The sequence below is a fragment of the Argentina silus genome (genome assembly GCF_951799395.1).
Source record: "Argentina silus genome assembly, chromosome: 19".
Taxonomy (NCBI): Eukaryota; Metazoa; Chordata; class Actinopteri; order Argentiniformes; family Argentinidae; genus Argentina; species Argentina silus.
The window spans coordinates 5640615-5660301 of record NC_139673.1 but is presented as its reverse complement, the minus strand read 5'-3'; the positions used below and the strand labels follow the sequence as shown (position 1 = coordinate 5660301).

The 19687-nt window shown below is 47.7% G+C and overlaps 2 protein-coding genes across 2 annotated transcripts in view; both read right to left on the bottom strand.

The window, feature by feature from the left end:
* Window positions 1-294: 294 nt before the first annotated feature.
* Window positions 295-3932, bottom strand: LOC310819545 (thrombospondin type-1 domain-containing protein 4-like; the record flags this gene model as incomplete). The annotated part of the gene is made up of 5 exons (XM_083690847.1): window positions 3885-3932; window positions 3672-3741; window positions 1673-2052; window positions 552-821; window positions 295-421 (listed from the first exon to the last, which is right to left on the bottom strand). Exons 1-5 carry the CDS (start codon window positions 3911-3913, stop codon window positions 295-297), a joined length of 876 nt encoding a protein of 291 aa, XP_083546973.1. The 5' UTR covers window positions 3914-3932.
* Window positions 3933-10837: 6905 nt separating this feature from the next.
* lrrc49 (leucine rich repeat containing 49) overlaps window positions 10838-19687 on the bottom strand; it is a 30257-nt gene continuing 21407 nt past the window's right edge. The window contains exons 15-19 of the mRNA XM_083690846.1: window positions 16139-16373; window positions 15428-15613; window positions 15074-15183; window positions 12204-12357; window positions 10838-11748 (exon numbers count right to left, since the gene is read on the bottom strand). Of these exons, the coding sequence (XP_083546972.1) occupies window positions 11530-11748; window positions 12204-12357; window positions 15074-15183; window positions 15428-15613; window positions 16139-16373 (904 nt within the window). The 3' untranslated portion in view covers window positions 10838-11529. The remainder of the gene's footprint in view (window positions 11749-12203; window positions 12358-15073; window positions 15184-15427; window positions 15614-16138; window positions 16374-19687) is intronic.

The window sequence follows — 19687 nt, the reverse complement described above, 5'->3', positions numbered from 1 at the left end:
ACATATGTAAGATGTATAATTAGAGACCATTATAATATAATAAATACGGTATGTATTAGAGACCATTATAATAAATATGGTATATATTTATATGGTATGTACTCTACTCTACTCTACGCTTTTTCATTGAAAAACAATCATCACAATAACCTGTTGTGGCTGACATGCTGTGAGCTAACAATGAGAGAGGTTCATTCATGAATGAGCTACAATCATCTCTACACACACTAAAACCATCAGCCTTCACCACCACCATTCTGGACATGAAACACCTGTCCTGACTGGGAGGCACTCTTACGTTAGTGTTGCAGATCTTGTACTGGTTGTGGTCTCCCACGCAGGAGGAGGTGGGGAGGGGGTTGTAGGGCCTTCCTGGGGCTTGCTGAGGCCCAGAGGCCTGGCTGCTTCCTGGGTGCAGCTCCTGCTGAGGATGGGGGTGCTGGGGTTGGTTGTGAGCCGAGTTGGGCTGGTACAGGGGGGCCCAGGCTGGGTTTGCTCTGGCCTGGGGCTGGGACTGGGGCTGGGGCTGGGGCTGAGGCTGGGGCTGGGACTGGGGCTGGGAGCGGGGTTGTTGATGGGCTGGGATGTAGCTGTGGTGGAGGGGGTTGTTGTAGGGGTTGTTGTAGGGCTGCCTGTGGCCGGGCCGGTAGCCTCCGTGTCTAGGGCTGGTCTGGCTGGGTTCAGAGTGCGGGGAGCGTCTCTGTCTACGGGAGTGTCCGGCGGTCCCAGGCGCCTGGCCTGTGTCTGTCTGCAGTGACGCCACGTAGGGCATCCTCCCATAGCCGTACTTCCCCGGGGTGATGCTGCCGTCGTTGACCCTTCTGAAAACACACACATGCACGCACGCACACACACACACACATGCACGGATGCATACACATGAGCACACACACACACACGCATGGATGCATACACATGAGCACACACACACACACACACACACACACACACATGGATGCATACACATGAGCACACACACACACACACCGCAGATGCACGCGCACACACATACACACACACACACAGATTACCACATTAGCACTGTGTGTTACCACACCTGACAGCCAGCTGAACATTATGACCGAGCAAAATACTGTATCACAGTCTGATAAGATTATTGCAACTACTTCACATGGACTTGACTCCTGACTAGAGAGAGGCGATTAGATATTGGTGCCACAGTCGGACCGAGGCGCAGGGCTTTTGTTGCTGTTTGGATTCTTATCCCAACAACCTGCCATTACTCAGCCGTCAGTGCTATTTATTTAAAGGCTTTTTAACTCCAGCACACAGGAAGGAAGTCACAAACCTGCCAAGCACGAGCCCCAGCCATGGACGAAACAGAATAAAAGAATAGCTTTACTCTGGAGGGTAGTCAAATGGGCCACGGAGGCTCCATAGAACCACATTGAGACTGGGGGCTGCTCTGCATGCAGGGCAGGGTAGGGCAGTCAGGCAGGCTGCTCAACAGGGGCCCGACCAGACTGTTTGCTTGAGCCTGCCCGGAGTGCCAGATGGGCAGGGTATGTAATTCCAGGACTATTCTATTGGCTTCATTGCGGCAGGCAAACTCAATCAGGCACAGTTAAGTATTTGAAATGATTTCAAATACTATTTGGACCCAGGTCTGGGCCAGACCCGGGACCTCGGGGTGTACGGTGTGACCAGGTACCTGCGTCCGGGCTGGGTCTCTCTCTGCTGGTCCCTCAGCTCCCCACGGCTGGCCAGGCTGCTGTTGGACTGCGGGGGTCTCCCTGCCCCTGTGTCGCGGTGTAGGGGGACGGTGGGCCGCAGGGCAGACACTACATGTCCCTGAGGGTGCTGCGGGTGCTGCGGGTGCTGGGGGTGGCCCCCAGGTCTGGAGGGGTATGTGGCCAGGGAGGGGGTGTACGTGGGCAGGCACGGCCGAGTCTGCTCCTGGACCCCTCCTCCACAGGAACGCGAGCAGGATGTCCAGGGTCCCCAGGTGCCCCAGGAGCCCGGAGACGCCCCGCCACCCTGTCTCACCGCCGCCTCTGCAGCCTCTTGTTGGGGATCTGCCCTCTGAGGAACCTGCATAGACACACATACACACACACACACACACACGCACGCACACGCACACACACACACACACACACACACACACACACACACACACACACACAGGATGACTACCCCACAACACAGCATGGAGAGACAACCAAGACACAACAGGGATGCGGAGGGCGGACAGAAGAAACCCATTAGAGGGGCTTCCCAGAACCCACTCTCTTGAAAGACTCAAAGCCAATGACCTCATGCCATCAACAATAGTGTTCTATATCTCCCTCGCTGTGTACTGTATGAGATCATGACACTCTGTTCACAGGGGCACAAAAGCCAAGATTTGGCCGATTAGCGGTTGTCTGTTAGCGTAGCTAGTATCCCCTTTTGGCTACCCGCTACCTGCATTTCCCTCTGTTGACTCTATCCTTCTGTGTAACTCTGCCAGGGAGTTATTAGCGGCTAGGCTATCACTGCACTCTCTGTCTGAGGACACCGCCAGACTGTGCCAACCCGGTGCCAGCACAAGCCCGTGCCAACCCAGCTCCGCGGTGCCCGAGGAGGCTGCAAAAAGGAAATCCAGCTCTTTAAGGACCACTTTGTCTCCATTCATCCAGACCTCCACTCTTAGCTAAACACATGAGCGTACTGTCTGTAGTACAGCCTCAGCTGCCTTTTAGCTTTTAAGCAGACCGTAAGAGAATACAGACGGTAGGGGGAGGGACGGAGAGTTGGCAGGGAGCGCCTCTCCTGTCAGTCAACGACACGAAGCTATTCAGAGAGCTCTCAGACCGTCCCCCGTCCCCCGTGCCCCCTCCCCATGGCTGCCTTTGTAACCCAATCCCACTGTCATCTCCAAGGTCAGCCATGGGTCAAACAGCTGGACTCCTGGAGACGCACAGGGCCAACGGAGAGCAACTCTCTCCCCACGTGGAATGCCCCTAAAGAAAAGAAGCCCCCCCTGCGATTGGATAGTTACTCTGTCCCTCAGCTCCATCCATCATTAGCTACAGTTATAAATCTTGGCCCATCATTCCCGTCTCTCTCCATCTCTCTCTCTCTCCCTCAAACATTTTTTCTGACAGCTGGCATATCCCCTGTCTGTTCCCCTGCGTTCACTACGGCTTTTCACTGGTGCTCCGTTGGGAGTGAACAGATTTACACCCAGGTCGGATTTCCCAGAGGCATCCTCACTGACTGTTTACATGAACTGGGATCCACTGTGCTGTATCTGATGGCTTTGTGGTTTAACAATAACATTGCTGCAGCAGACACTATAAACTTCCCCTGTGAAGTTGAAAGCATAACGCATCCTCCGTGAACTGAGGGTGTTAATTGGTAACGCTAACATCGGGAAGACACGACCATGCCATCTTTGGCCGTCCCACATTCCATGAGTCTGTGCCAGCCGTGAGATGAGACGAGGTGGTCAGCGAAAGGGACACTTAGTCTGCAAACACTGGAGGGAGGTCTCAGTCTATCACCAAGCAGCAGCGGCTTGAAGATGTCAAACAGACCACACATGTTAAAAGACAGACACCCTGCCCCCCCCGTATGCGCACACACACACACACACACACACGCACGCACGCTCACACACACACACACACACACACACACACACACACACACACACACACACTCACCTTCCTGTGGTCTTCTGTAAACTGGCAATCCAGTGGGTTCGGCCTTATAAGCAGCAAGAGCATGGATACTCTGTGTGCAACAAATTGCACCAGTTATAACCACATTAACTAGTGTTTTTATTTAAGAAATAAAACATTATAGTTTAACACACACATTTCAGGTGAGTCTTTGCACAAATAACATCATCTAATAAGTGTCAAATCAGACCTCACCTCAGAGTCCAGTCACAGACCCTCCTCATAGCTCCTAGACGTTGAGGTCTGTAGTGTCTAAAGAGAGAAAGTATATGTACTGTATTTGCAGATATATTCAGATAAATAAAGCTTTAGTGACATATTCAACACATTGTTGACACAGTGCATCAGTCTATCCATAGCTCCTGACTAAGGGAGAATAGGGCTGCTGTCCTCTTGACCTTGTGTGTTAACCTCTGACCTGACCTATAGGTCATTCATAATAAGTGCCCCATCACTGAAATGCCACACCGCTTGGAGACAGCAGGTCCACAGCCTTGTCCCAGGAGCACTTTTACCCCCTAACCGTAAAAACTCATTTGTACTGTCTACCCCCAAAATAAACCGAACTTAGATGTGATTTATATGTGGAGGTTCAAAGACCACGACCTTCAGGAAACCACTTTTTTTGTGACACACTGGCAGGCCATATTTATGTAATTATGTGCAATGTTCATCATGACTAAATCAATTATATTCACAATGTCAAAGAAATATAACTAAAACCTTGAGCTACAGCTACTGTATGATAAGCCAGGTTAATAAGTGACATGAGTGTACTGTGTAAATGACAGAGTTATGAAGGAAAGAGACCAAGATGATTACATATAGGCCTAATAAGGCAATATGATCGACATCAAAATGTTCGTTTCTTTTGCAGAAAGCTTGGAATGTTCAAATTCAAATCTAATAATACGACACCTCTAGCCATTCGCCTTATCAGAGGGCATCGGGAAATTGAGCGAGTGGACCAACTAGTAGACTCAACGTTTTACACAAAAAAACATCACCATTGCTGCGATTCTTGCACTTTGTAACACGTTATACATTAGGAACGGAACACCTGGATGAATTATGTTGCGCTCGACCTACGGGACCCGAGCTGTGCTGACGGTCACACGGAGCATTTGGAAGTGTAAGCGCGCGGTAGGGAGCCCAATTAAAGCAAACTTTCAAATGTGATATTCGGGAAAAAATATATATATACTGAGCGTTTTCTGAGAAACATAACGTATAAATAACCTTATAATCAACAATTTCTTTGAGAATGAGTGAATACAATAAAAAATACAATTATATGTCATATGGTACAAAAATGGTAATAATAATAGGTTTAATATAATAACGATAATAATACAATAGTCATAATAAATAATAATAATAATAATAATAATAATAATAATAATAATAATAATAATAATAACAGCCTTATAGTATCATTACTTATCATTATTAGGTCTATTCATCTACATCCATATAAGGCTATCACTATTGTTCTCATCACTATAAAACGTAGTAAAATGTCCTACCTTGGATACTGTTGATGACTATCACGTTATGTTGTTTCTCCAGTGTAGCCTTGTCTGGCCCCTCAAAGGTAAATTGCGGTATCCTGAGTTTCATAAACAAACGCACCAGGTATCCTCATAATGCGAGGGAGTCAGAGGAGTATAGTCCAGGTAATAAAGTTACTTCCATCGAAACAATAAATCCATATCAACACCTCTGCATATCCAGCGGTCACTGGTCAGATATATTCCGTTCACTCTCAGCCGTCCTGCCACAGTACGCACTTCCACTCCCTGTGAATTAAAGCCATGGGAACGGCGGAGAAGAAAACAACTTGTTGCGACCCCTGCTGCCGCTCTCCTTCTCCCTATAACGAGAAAGAGAGAGAGAGAGAAAGGGACAGTGAGCGAGAGAGAGAGAGAGGGAGGGAGGGAGAGAGAGAGAGAAGGGGAGAGAGAGAGAGAGAGAGAAAAAATATATATATTGTGTGCGTCTGTACTTTATACTGTAGCTCGGGCCATCCTTAAAAAATATAGCCCACCTACTATTCTCGTTGGCTTGTTGATCCTAAGGTTTTTTTAGACACCCTCATCAGAGGTGTTCTCTTCCCAATTGTTGAAAGCCTTTTCCTCCTGGGTGGTCATTGCCACAACTCTCACTACTGAAATATGGACCATGACAATTCTCCATGACTGCAGAGGGAACATGCTGTTACATGCACCCCATCCCAAAATGTAGGCAAGAGTAGGTGAGGTCTTCCACTGTCATTACCACTAAAGTGGCTTCGCTTGGCAACCGCAACCAATACATTGGTACACAAGGCAGTCATTTGTCAACCACTTAAACCAATAGAAAGGTCAAAGTAATCCAACGGAACTACTCGATCACCTGCAGAGGAGTCAAGGGCTGAAACCGTGGGACAAGGGAAAGTATATTTATGAGTTTTACATTGTGGTATGCAGAAGATGTGTCCTATTGAATATGTTCACTGTTGGAGAAGTCTTGTGCCGAAATACAATATGTATAAAATATAATATATTGTTCTCCTTAGAACGACAGAGTTTTCTAATTTGAGTGTCTGAATCAAGGTTATGCTTGGTTGAGCATGCATCCAAAGACCAGGGAAAGTATGTTCATGAGTTTTATGTTGTGGTATTCCGAAGATGTGACCCATTGAACAAAACATAGGCCTACAGAACAGAGAGAGGTTCAGAGTTCTAATACACTGCCATGACGTTCGGACCATGGTCTGATCCAAACCAAGATTATTGGATTCTGGTCCAGGCTGTGGTGGTTCTGGGGGGCTTTTTCCACTGTTGGAATGAAGTTTTGTGCCGAAATAAAATATATTGTGAAGGTCCACGGTATTGTTCTCCTTGGGACTGCAGAGTTTCCTAATTTGAGTGGATGAATCGAGGTTATGCTTGGTTGAGCATGTGTCCGAAGCTTGCGCTGTATATGTTTGTACTGTGGGACATATGCATTTCATCACTGCCTTTGTCTTCAAAGGTGCTGGTTGTATAATGGCTTCATTTAACACTGGCAGCTGATCCCCCCTTCCCCAGTGTCATTGTTGCTACTCCCATTGACTATCCTCAATGGTGGGACCATTTTGATGCTGTAGAGGAATTTGCCTTTAACCCATGTTTCCAAACCATGGTCATGGCTGAACGAACCCAATTATAGCATCTTAATGAACAACCGTTCCGGATGACCCATTCAAACCACCAACACAAGAAAGCGTTTAGAAAGGAGAGATGCTGCTGCCCCCCACCCCCCCACCCCCCCCTGTCATCGGACAAAAATGTGAATCCCCTGCCATCAGACATACAGTAGGCCTATGACGCACAATAAACAATGAGCTCAGCTCATTCCACGAAGGTCTGTGGACCGAACTAAAAGAAGCAAAGACATCCTTGAAAGAAGTGGAGAACGACGGCACAAAAATCAACCCAATGGAGGGGTTTGGGAATGGCCTACTCTCCCCAAAGGATTTACGTCAAGTCAAGCTCATTCCACAGAGATGTAATACGCTGTCCTATAGTCTTAGGGAAAAAAACGGTTCTTCGGCTGTCCCTGGAGTAGATGAACCCTATTTAGTACCATGTAGAAGGCTGGTGGAGGCTTTCTACTTCCACCAGCCACCAGCGTCCAGAGGATATAGCAAGGCGATGGCTGTGTCTTTGTGAGCTGTCTGACACCAGAGTCCTACCAGCAACACATCATCCTCTCTGTCATCATCACCCATCAACAAGTCTGAAAACAATTTGCTTTGAGACACAGATATTTATCCATAAACAAACAGTTCGCTTTCTGGTGTGACTGTTCAGTGTCACGTATCTCTGTATGCCTCATGAAAACTCTACACCACAGTACACAGTGAGTAAATACAGGACAGCAGAGCCTAGACTCCTAGAGCCAAAGGAGTTTGTCCGTTTACAGTATACTTACTGTGCCGTTGTCCATGACGGGTAAATAATACACACATAATAAAACACATAATAAAACACAGGCACCATGCCATGGGAGAGTGTTCCACCGTCAACATGGTCTACATGGAGCAGAAACAATAGCAGCCATGACTCTTCCTTTGTCTCCATAAGTCAGGTGACATCATCGTGGCATGCGGGGGATCAAGGTTTAGAAACAAGATATTGTTGTGGGGAATGGGGATAGTCGAGTCTGTCGACAGGTTTTATTCATATAGGATCAAATGGATGAATGCATTTTCTATTCTATCTGAGGTTCACCTCATCTCTGATTAATATCTAACTTCATCTACAACATTTTGCAAATCCCAGCACACGTTGCCAGAACTTGACTTTCTATAGCACGGCTCATCTCCAGTCAATACTGTTTTCTATAGCTATAAGTCTTGCCTAAAACCTACTACTTAAGACTCATCATATTAGCTTTCGGAGCCAGAGTAATGCTGAACAGGCTTATGCTGTCTTGTGTCACACACACGCACATGCGCACATGGGAGCACACAGACACAGACACAGACACAGACACAGAGAGACAGAGAGACAGACACAGACACAGACAGACAGAGAGACACACACACACACACACACACACACACACACACAACCTAGGCTCAATACCTTCTTGTTATTTTGCTGTTCTGATATTTGTAAGCGCTGGACGGTTATATTATACACAGTAACAATGTGACACACACTCACGAGGGCTCCAGTCTGTTGTTTTTTGTTTATTGCTCTAACAAGCTCTGTGTCTTACCTGAGGGATTTTTCCACAAGCTGGTATCAAGGGATTTGATGGATTAAGTGCAGATTCCTCATTGACAGCAGCATCTACATGCTATGATCTTCTAAGGTCAGGCTATGTTAATGAAACCCTCGACATGACAGATACTAGGCAGGTATGTGATACCACAATACACACTAGCGAATTGCAATGTTTTGCATGTCATAAGCTCTCCTTGGCCTCCCTCCATGGCAGTGTCAAAGGAGGTACAGTACCCTGGGCTTAATGAAAGTGAGGTGGAGAGGAATTTGGGCTGAAGACACATTTATTCGAAAATTAAACTCCACCCTCATCTAATTTAACTCATCCTCATCTAACTTATTTGAACACCCAATGAGAAAGCATAGAATACCAAGTCCTGCCACCAGCATCTTCTAAACAGACCTCTGTGTCCATAACTTCTCTTTTATGACCCTGTTTGTCATTTCATGTCATGATCGATGACGTTCTCATGCACCAATGACTACCAAGAGAGGAAATCTGAGACCCTTCCAAAAGGGCATTTTTAACTAATGCATTCCAATGCGATGTATCACAAAATATGTAAACAAATAATATCCTAAATGAAACGTCATGATGAATGGCTTGTTATCAGACACTCACCCACTAGAATCAGAATGTTTGTTGGAGAGCTGTTGACCCTCTCAGAGTTCCGGGCCTGGGAAGTTCTGCAGTGTCATCGTCCCGGACCTGCCTTCCCTACAAAGGATGTGTTATTAGTTTTTCTCAGTGTCGTCAGTCAAGTCTTCCCAGAAGTGTGTTTGTTTGTATGAGGCAGACACAAGACTTTCTCTGTCTCCCCAAACCATTTAAATACGGTATAATTACATGTTGCGCCGGACTACAAGTTGTTGATAATCACAAAAAAAAAGTTCTGATATTTTAATTCCAGTCATTATCACTCTGAATCATGAGGCTTATCAATAAATGCTTGCTTTGTTTGTCTGTCAATATAAGAAACACAGTACTGCTGTCTTGTGATTATGACTTGAAAATTGGGTTTAGCAACTCTGTGGTAGATAGCAGCATCTCTCCACAGGACAATAGTGTAATGTGACATTTCAGCAAACATTGATGAGTTTACTACATGTTTCTGATGGCTGTGGTCATTAATTTTCCTCTCAGTGACTCAGAGGCAGCATTCCACAAAGGGCCAGTGTCACTAAAGAAACACACAAACACACACACACACACACACACACAACTCTGTACTTAAATAATCCATGTCACTTTCAGACAAAAACGTTTTTTCCCCATTCTCCATAGTTACAAAAACATACGTCATTCACTTACAGTATGCTGTGTTTTCCTAATGAAAAACGTTTAAAATGTCTAGTTTTAGGAATGTTTCACTTTGTTAAAATACATCCAAAACCCTTCGCTGCATCCACAAAGCCTGTCAAGCAGAGGAGCATGACTTTGTCTGTGAACAGCATGAAACATGACATAGACTAGGACTACATTCCCCCTCTCCCAAAATGCCTCTCTTTATTCAGTTGCACATTGAGCATTCCTCGGAAAATCATTCTGATACCTTTGATTCCGATCTCTGTCCCACTCCGAGAGCAGAGCTCCAGTTTCTCTTTTCAGCACCCCGAGTTTAAGAGCCACAGGTGTCAGCAGTTGACTTTGGACACACTTGACTGAGAGCCATTGACAGCAGTGGAGTGTGGAGAGAGAAAGAGAGAGAGGGAGAGAGAGGAGAGAGAGAAAGACAGAGAGCGGACAGACAGAGAGAGACAGGGGGAGAGAGAGATAGGAGAGAAGGGAAGAGGTGGAGGAGAGGAGAGTAGAAGAGAAGAGTCGGAGGAGAGGAGAGGAGAGGAGAGGAGAGGAGAGTGGGGAGAGAGAGAGAGAGAGAGAGAGAGAGAGAGAGAGAGAGAGAGAGAGAGAGAGTCTTCTCTGTGGGCCTGTTAGAGTGCAGGGAACAGGAGCAGCTGGTGCAGTAGTGCAGGTCTGTTGGGAGCCTGCAGGGACATTCCTGCCTGCAGTACAGGACCCCTCCATCGCCCCTGGATCTCCCAGAGAGCAGGGTAGAGCACGCAGAGACACCGCATATGCACAGTTCACGTTAATGTACTGTATTAGCGCGGTTCACACAGCGCTGTACTTCAAAGCCCTGTCAAATACAATCTGGTCAAAAGAGTGGAATAAGAGGAGCCAAACGAGTGTGGACCTGGAGGTGGTCCCAAAATAGGCTCCAACCCTGCTCAGGGTCAGCAGCCTTCAAGAGAGGTTACAGTTAAAAAAAGTAATGCAATGCAACGTGGTGACAGACAGAGGAGAGCCCTTGTTCACACTTCTGCTGAAGCACAGATCCTCGATCGGCCTCCATCGCAACAGCCACAAACCACATACAGACAAACGGGAGTTAGGGAATGTTTTAATACTAAGTACAATACAGAAAATCTGTGGTCGTAAAATGAAACGTGTCTTTTGTGCCCGTCATGTCACACACAGGCAGAGAGAGAGAGGGTAACACGGGAGCATTGAGTTATGAGTTATGACCAATTATCGTGGTCATGTTAATACAGTACATAACATTCATGGATGATGTCTATGGTTATATGATACAGAATCATCCTGGCCTCAGAAGAGACATCGGTCATTCTCTGTCTCAGCCGAGTGAGATAATAACGTTGAAGGAGTTTAAAGTGCAGAGCGTGTTCCTCAGGGACGACGACACACTCGACGAGCCACACTTCCGTACATAAGTACATAGCGCCGCTCGTCCTGGGAAAGGACTAAGACAAACATTGATATACAGTACGTATGTATATTTGTTTCCCCCCCCCCCATGAAAATATACAGTACATTCAAGCATATGAGGCAGCCCCATATAGACAAATCCATCTTCGTTGAGAAAAAGAAAGGTAAAAACCTCCTAAAGACTTGATGGGCTGACAGTGGCAGCATATGGTGATATGAGCTGTAGCTAAATGCAGTGAGATGGACGCTGTGTGAGAAAGAGAGTGCAGGTGTCCGGTGTTCATTATGCTGTAGGGGTGCTGGGGGGTTAGGAGGCTGGCCTCTCTCCCTCCCTGCTCCCCCCCCCCGGGTCCTCTCATTTGCCCTGGGAGGAGTGCCTGTGGAGGCAGGCCTGTCGGAAGGTCGCCCGGTCCCTCATCTCCAGCACAGAGTCCCTCACCATCTCCACGAACATGGAGGGCCACAGCTTGTGCAGCGACTCGCCCTTCAGGTTGGTGTCTGAGGCCCGCTGGACCAGCTCGCGCAGGTACTGCTCCGTCATGGCCCCGCGCTCCGACGAATCCACAGCGCCCTCCTGAGGAACAGCCAGGGAACGGTTAGCTTGGCCGGCGTACGGAGGAGTTCTGGGCCCAGATCCACAAAGCGTAGGAGGGCTGACCTAGGATCAGGTCCCCACCTGTCTATGTAATCTTATTCATTATGTTAATTAAGTCAAAACGGATCCTCAATCAACAATCATCCTCTGAGATGCTTTGTGAATACGGGCCCTGGTCTCTATTGATTATTCCATTTTATAGTTAAACTCTATACAATATGGTGAGGGAAGACGATACAATATAAACAAGCAATGACTGCACACTGGACTAAAACAACGACTGATTGGATTACAAGACTTCCTATTCCCCAACACTAGTAACAACAACAGACTCCCATACAATGAGGTATCCAGGCAGTGACCACTACTGCAGCCCCAGAGTAAGAGCAGCCAGTCAGTGGTCGGCCCAGGGGTGGGTGTGGAGCGGTGCTGACCTCGGGGCTCTCTGCGCTGCAGTCCCGGCTGGGGTAGTTGAAGAGCGCTCTGCTCAGGCCCTCGCCCAGCAGCTTGCCGTTGTCACGCAGCTCCTCCGGGCTCAGCCCGGCCCGACGCCCACGCCCCTCCAACAGGAACTGCAGCTGACGCTTCCTGCAGCACCGTCCCGCCGCACAGGACAGGGAAGGAGGGTGAGAGAGAGAGAGGGAAGGAGAGAGAGAGAAAGACAGAGAGAAGGGGAGAAGCAGAGAGGAGAGGGGGAGAAAAGGGAAGAGGAGAGGAGAGGAGAGGAGAGTGGGAAGAGAAGGCGAGAGAATTAAAACACCACATTAGTGGGTAGGCGGGAGCGGGAGGCAGAGGAGAGGAGGAGACAGAGAAAGATGCAGGGGAGAGATTGAGACAGTTTGCAGGAAGGTGTAGGCGTCTGGATATCGAATGAGTCTGCCATTGTCAATGACGGGGTAACATTCCTTTTAACGCAGTATCACAATACTGGTTTTGAGAGATAGTAACTGAATTCACTCACTTCTCGGCAGCATGAAGTCAAGACTTGTCAAGACTCAGATAATGGATACTGCAATACGAACCTGAATTAATAGCCCAGGGAGCCACACAATTACTCCAAGATACAATATCTTCATGAATACCGCTTTTTAATCAGTTTGGTCTGGCTGTTTTCAGCAGCAGGATTGGTACAGATGTAAACGGGAAGAGAACATTAATAAAGGATGTTAGCTATATCAAACGTTCTTGTCTTGTCTATCATTATTAATCTCATGAAATTCAGTACTGTACCAACATGTTCCAAACCTTGGTGCCAGAACTCTGAAATAGTCATTTTGGCGGTGGCTGGAGGCTAAAATACCTGCTGGGATGAGTGTGTGTGTGTGTGTGTGTGTGTATATGTGTATATGTGTGAGAGAGAGTGTACGCACATGTGCGTGCGTGTGTGTGTGTGTGTGTGTGTGTGTGTGTGTGTGTGGGTGGGTGCGTGTGTTTGAGTGCACTCCTCAGCGGTTAAGAGGAAAAAGTTCCTCCATTGTTTATGCGGAAGGTTAATCCTTAATCAAATTTAAACACACATTATTGGACTCAAAAGGTATTCAGAGGCTCAGAGTGTGTTCAGCTGGGGGAAAAGGGGATGAATTCCATACGGCAGCCCAAGGAGAAAGTATTGTTTAATCCTCAGCCATTTCTTCCATGCTCTGTTCCAGAACGCCTGAGGTAGCGACGCAATGCTACGTGCTACGGAGGCTAACCATGGACAGATTAGAATGGCCGTGCTCGCCATTTCCCACAACGCTGCCAACAGCCGCTGCTAGGGACAAGCACTGGCATGTCATCCCAAGGCTACACATATACATACATGTAATATGTACATATATCACGGTGCACATACTGTCCCAACTGCACACGCAGATGTTCAAAGTTTCACCACTGCCCTTGTAAAACCATCTTAGTGGTGGACAAACGTGACACCAAACTCCTTGGCATGCAATATGTCTGAGTGTGCTACCAATTATTAATCACTACTACAGCACTTCTGGCACCATCACTATTCTGCTTTTTGTTGTTGTTGTTGTTGTTTTTTCAATGCTCAAAAAATGTCAGAGCAAACAAGACGTCAATCATTTCCACAGGTCATATCATGGATAATGTCACAGGTGATCTATATGATCAGCCTCACTGAAAGACGCTTTGATCATGTTCTTATGTTCTGTCTTGTTGTCTTTTAATATAATATTATAATATACGCCATTTCGCTGACGCTTTTATCCAAAGCGACTTACATTGCAGTGAGTGCATACATTTCAGTATATACGGTCCCAGCGGGAATCAAACCCACAACCTAAGCGTTGTTAGCACCGTGCTCTACCAACTGGGCCACAGAGGACCACACAGGCTACACAGTACATGGGTCAGGATAGTTTCAGACACAGAATGTTCGTGGTGAGCACCTGAATGTGATATGTGCATATTGAGGAGTCACGTCCCTTTCACCACCCGATTATCACCCCTCTCTTCTCCATATAAAGAGGGATTCAGCTTCAAGCCACCTGGGCAGTTCACATAGTGTACTGTACATCTTTGACACACGATCTGCATGAATACCGGGCCATCAGATATCAATAGCTTTTTTAATATACCTGCCCCAGACTACAAAAGCACTCTTTATAAGATCAAGTTATTGTTCTTGAACGAGTGTTTCTTAATGGGTCAAGGTTTTGCCTCTGTCATCCATAAATACTGTAGATTTGAAAAGGTATACAATGTCAAGCAGGCGGTCACGGCGGTTAACATTTCAAGGCTGATGTTGGAAATGTTATCAGCTCGGGGCTATTGTGTTAATCCTTATCAAGCGGGCGGCAGGAACTTCAAGTCAGGGGTGAGGCTCAGCAGAAATGGCAGTTGCCAGTGAACTGTTTGCCAGTGAACTTCTCTTGGCCGCTCTGGGTGAGACGTGAATCCTTCAATGGCATGTTTTGTTTTGTGAGGTTATGCTTTGGTGACCAGGAGTGATATACCTGAAGAGCTTTTGGCTGGGGTGAGGATTGAGGAATGTGCCAGGTACCCACCCTACCCCTGAGACACTGAATCCAATAAACTCCCCTGGCTCTTCGGATGCCAGGTTTTGTCTAGCGATCACACACACACTTAAGCACGCACATACACTCTGATAAACACACACACACGCACACGCACACACACACACACACACACACACACACACACACACACACACACACACACACACACACACACCCTCTAGGTCACAGAACACACCTATAGCTAAACTGTATCTAATGTATTGTGTTGGTGGTAACCCAGCACTGTGTGTTAGTCCGTGCCAGGTGTGTAGAGAGCTCACCTGGACTCCTCCAGCAGCAGCAGCAGACGGCAGCGCGGGGTCTCAGTGGCAGCGATGTGACCCAGGGTCCCAAACACACGCTCCGCTGAGATCACCTCATTCATGGTTACCTGGCATGTACACACAAAGACACATGCATACAGACACACACACCGCACACACACACACACACACACGCACACACACACACACACACACAAACACACACCGCACACACACACACAGTGTAAATACATAAACAGATAAAACACACACACACACACACACACACACACACAGTGTAAATACATAAACAGATAAAACACACACACACACACACACACACACACACAGTAAGGTTGTGGTGGAGCGTACCTCCAGGCCATTGATCTTCTGCAGGTTGAAGTGGTGGAGGCGGTAGATGAGGAAGTAGCGCCACAGAGCCAGGCTGACCACAGGGTTGGCCTCTGGGTGGATGGTCAGCTGGTCCAACCTCCTCACCTGGGCCAGGGCAGCCAGCTGGGGCAGACGGCTGATGTTGCTCTCCAAGAAGATCAGGTGCTGCAGGGGGGACAGCATGAACATGTACTGGAGGCTGGTGGAGGTAGAAATCGGAATTCCTCATTGCGCTCCGTGCATTACAATGAGCCCGTCCTCCAGTAGGCAAATTCATCAACGATTGACAATATTATATAAGCTGATATCAGCCCTCTTTAACGATACACTATGGAAGTTGAATTGCTAACAGTTTACCTCCAATTGTTGCGTGTTGAGATAATGGTTATAATACTCCTAAGATATAGTATCAATCAATTTCGGGCCTCATTAAAGAACACAATCCTTAGTTTTAGGCTCATAAACTAAAATAATAGTAATATAATAAGTGCATACTCATGGTTACTGCCTTACCCCTTTTTAATAATACATATCTGGGCATTATTTCAGGCTATTTAGGGGATCCCTTTTGGCTCAACAGCACCCCCAGTGGCAAGTTCTTCCATAATGTAACTTTCAGAAGCTAAAAGAGAGGCCACATGCGATCATGGACAGCATCGTGTATGGTGAGCTCATTTGTAGTCTTCTCACCGTCAGGTTGGGGAACTTCATCCGTACGCGTGCCAACGTTGGCACGATGGCGTCAAAGTGGATGTAGCGGAAGACTATGACAGCAACGGCCCCTGCTGTCTGGACCCCCCAGCCCCGCTCCAGAGCCTCCAGAGCCCCGGGCCCAAAGAGACGCAGGGTGTCCCCGTCCAGCTCAGCCAGGTGGTTGTCAGACAGGGAGAGGCTCTGCACCGTGCTGCCCCCCGTGTCCGTCAACCTGCAACAAACACACACACACACACACACACACACACACACACACACACACACAGATACAGACACAGATACAGACACACACACACACACACACACACACAAACACACACACACACACACAAATACAGACACACACACACAGATACAGACACACACACACACAGATACAGACACACACACACACACACACACACACACACACACACTTGTGAGGATGATGATACAGCCCTTGACAATCATGGAGACAAAACGAGTGCCTTGGTTTACATGTGTTTCAGAAAGTGGGACATTCTGAGAGGAGAGGAAAAGCGGAGTAGATCAGACAGATCGGACCAAAGTGAATGTACACGTCCCATTTGTCTTCCAATGTCTTCTTAATGGCTTTCCATTCTCCTGACAACAGTGGAAGTGCCCTTCCCTGATAAGGGAGTCGTGAGAGTAGGGAATCTGGGAGAGTCTCAGGGAGACATAATCTCTCCCCCCCCGCCCCCCCTCCGGCCACTGCCGCAGCCACCACCACCGGAGCCTCTCTCTCGCTCTCTCTCGCTCTCTCTCTCTCTCGCTCTCTCTCGCTCTCTCTCTCTCTCGCTCTCTCTCTCTCGCTCTCTCTCTCTCTCGCTCTCTCTCGCTCTCTCTCTCTCTCTCTCTCGCTCTCTCTCCCCGAGTCGGCTGACACTCCGGGGAACCGGCGCATTACGGAGGATCAGATGGCTCCTGCTGCATGGCACCCAACCCAACGCTGGACCCCTTTACAGTTCACCTACCAACAAACAAATCAGTCTATTGATATTTCACACCCTGACAATGGGACAGTGCGGTACATGGCGGAGAAGACACAAGGGAGGGCTAATCCTGCAGCACTATGGAGCGGTAATACTATAGGCTTGTCACTAGAGGAGAGTCTAACAGGGCTGGAACTAAAAACTATCTTGAAAAGGCCATCATTATGTTGCCACACACCCAACCTGATCCCCCAGAGGTGACTTCACTCTCTTTCTTTCTTTCCTTCTTACTTTCTCTCTCTCCGTCTCTCTCTCCGTCTCTCTCTCTCTCTCTCTCTCACCCTCTCTCTCTCTCTCCCTCAACCTCTCTCTCTCTCTCAATCTCTCTCTCTCTCTCTCTCACCCTCTCTCTCTCTCTCTCTCCCTCAACCTCTCTCTCTCTCTCTCTCTCTCTCTCTCTCTCTCTCTCTCTCTCTCTCTCTCTCTCTCTCTCTCTCACTCTCTCTCTCACTCTCTCACTCTCTCTCACACCCAACCTGATCCCCCAGAGGTGACTTCACTCTCTTTCTTTCTTTCCTTCTTACTTTCTCTCTCTCCGTCTCTCTCTCCGTCTCTCTCTCTCTCTCTCTCTCACCCTCTCTCTCTCTCTCTCTCCCTCAACCTCTCTCTCTCTCTCAATCTCTCTCTCTCTCTCTCTCTCTCTCTCTCCCTCAACCTCTCTCTCTCTCTATCTCTCTCTCTCCGTCTCTCTCTCTAAGGAGGATTACGGGGAGCTTCTTCACCTGCCTATCTCCGCTGCACCTTTTAAAAGGGAATCTAAGACCTGGCTAGATGTGGACCTGGGAAACAGAGAACAGAGAGGATTCACAGAGAGAGTGGCTCCGCTAATCTACCTGAGAACCTGTAAGAGGCTTTGTACTGTGAGCTGTGACAGAGAGAAGCATGGAAGCGGTGCTGAGATAGGAGGGGGGGGGGGGGCTGAGAAAGACAGGGGGGCCGTGGAGAAGGCGGTAGTTACTGTGTGATGGTACAGGTAGGTTAGGGTGTTTGCTAGGCTAGGGCTGCCTTTAGCTCTGTGAGACAGACAGATAGAGGGGCAGACAGACAGACCGACAGACAGACAGACAGGCAGACAGGCAGACAGGCAGACAGGCAGACAGACTTGTAGGACTGGAACTGTGTGTGTGTGTGTGTGTGTGTGTGTGTGTGAACTGCCTCAGAGTTCAGTAATTAACGCCTGCAATACTCCTCTGATGCACTTCCATTTCCCCCTCAAGAGTTTTTAATAACCTCTGAGAACACCCAACCCCTAACAAAACAACCCAGGAATTACATTAGCCAATAAACACAACCCCCGGATAATCCTAACATACAGTATATGAACCGCTTCCAAGAAACAGTGACTGACAGAGAACATTCAACTCAGTCAGCAGGAGGAACACATTTCTGGCCGGCGGTGTTTTGTCCGTACATATTAATCTAGGGCGAGCCACCGTAAAACCCAATCTTAATCAAACCGGGTCACGTTTCAGGGCCGCTTGGCGTCGGACACAGAGGGGCAGGCGTGGAATGTGTGATGATGTAAGAGGGAAGGGGGAACCCAGAGACGGTAGCTGGAGGTCTGGCCGGACGTCACACGCTCTGGCAGGCCCAGGTCCAAGCGGAGGTCCAGGACAGGCAGGCGCCAGGCACTGAAACACATATCTAATCTGGTGGACACACCACGCCTCTTGGATGTTCTAAATCAAAAGCATGTGGATGGATAGGAGACTCGGAGTAACATGTACCGTAAAGAGTGATGGTAAAAAGAAAGACTAAAAAAACGTTCTTCCTTTCTAGACTTGGTAGCACGCCATGCTTGTTGTTCCCTGTAATTACACCTGATAGCCAGGTGCCTCAAAACCCCCTCCTGAAACCAGGATCTTTGTTATTCATAGAAGGGAATGAGGAATGGTATAACAGGTGTTTGGTACCATTCCTTATTCCATTCCATGTATACCAATGAGCCCGTCTGTCCTCCGATTTCGCCTCCACCAGCCTCCCCTGCTGAAACACACTCTGGAACATGTCCTTATAGAGGAGGAGGAGAGACAGAGAAGACGAAACGTAATAACATAACGGTTATTTGTCCTGCCATGAGAAGATTAGCCATTTTTTCTCAGTTGATAAAAAAAAAAATACAAAAAATGGAACTATCAGTAGGCCCTGCCACGATACAGATGTTACATATTTAATGGAGTATTGTGACTTATTGAGGCGTTTCTGTGTGGAGGCCTGAGGTCTCTCTCATTCCCCTGGCTCCCCAGACTTCCTTTTTCTCCATCACAAGGATCACTTATAGATGTATGTGTCTGCCAGTCCACCTGCTTTAAGTCCCAGCAGGGCTCTGTATTAAATTAATGTATAAATAGAATGCGGGCGATGCTGTCTCCACACGGCGGCCAGCCCTAATATTGGATTTCTGGGTAATAACTCTTTCCTCCTCCGTCCCTCCGGTCATCTTTCAGGGGAAACAAGATCGAATAATTCTCCCCCTCTTCACAAAGGAATATAAAACCGGAGCTACTTCCTTACCAGCAGCCGAATACACACA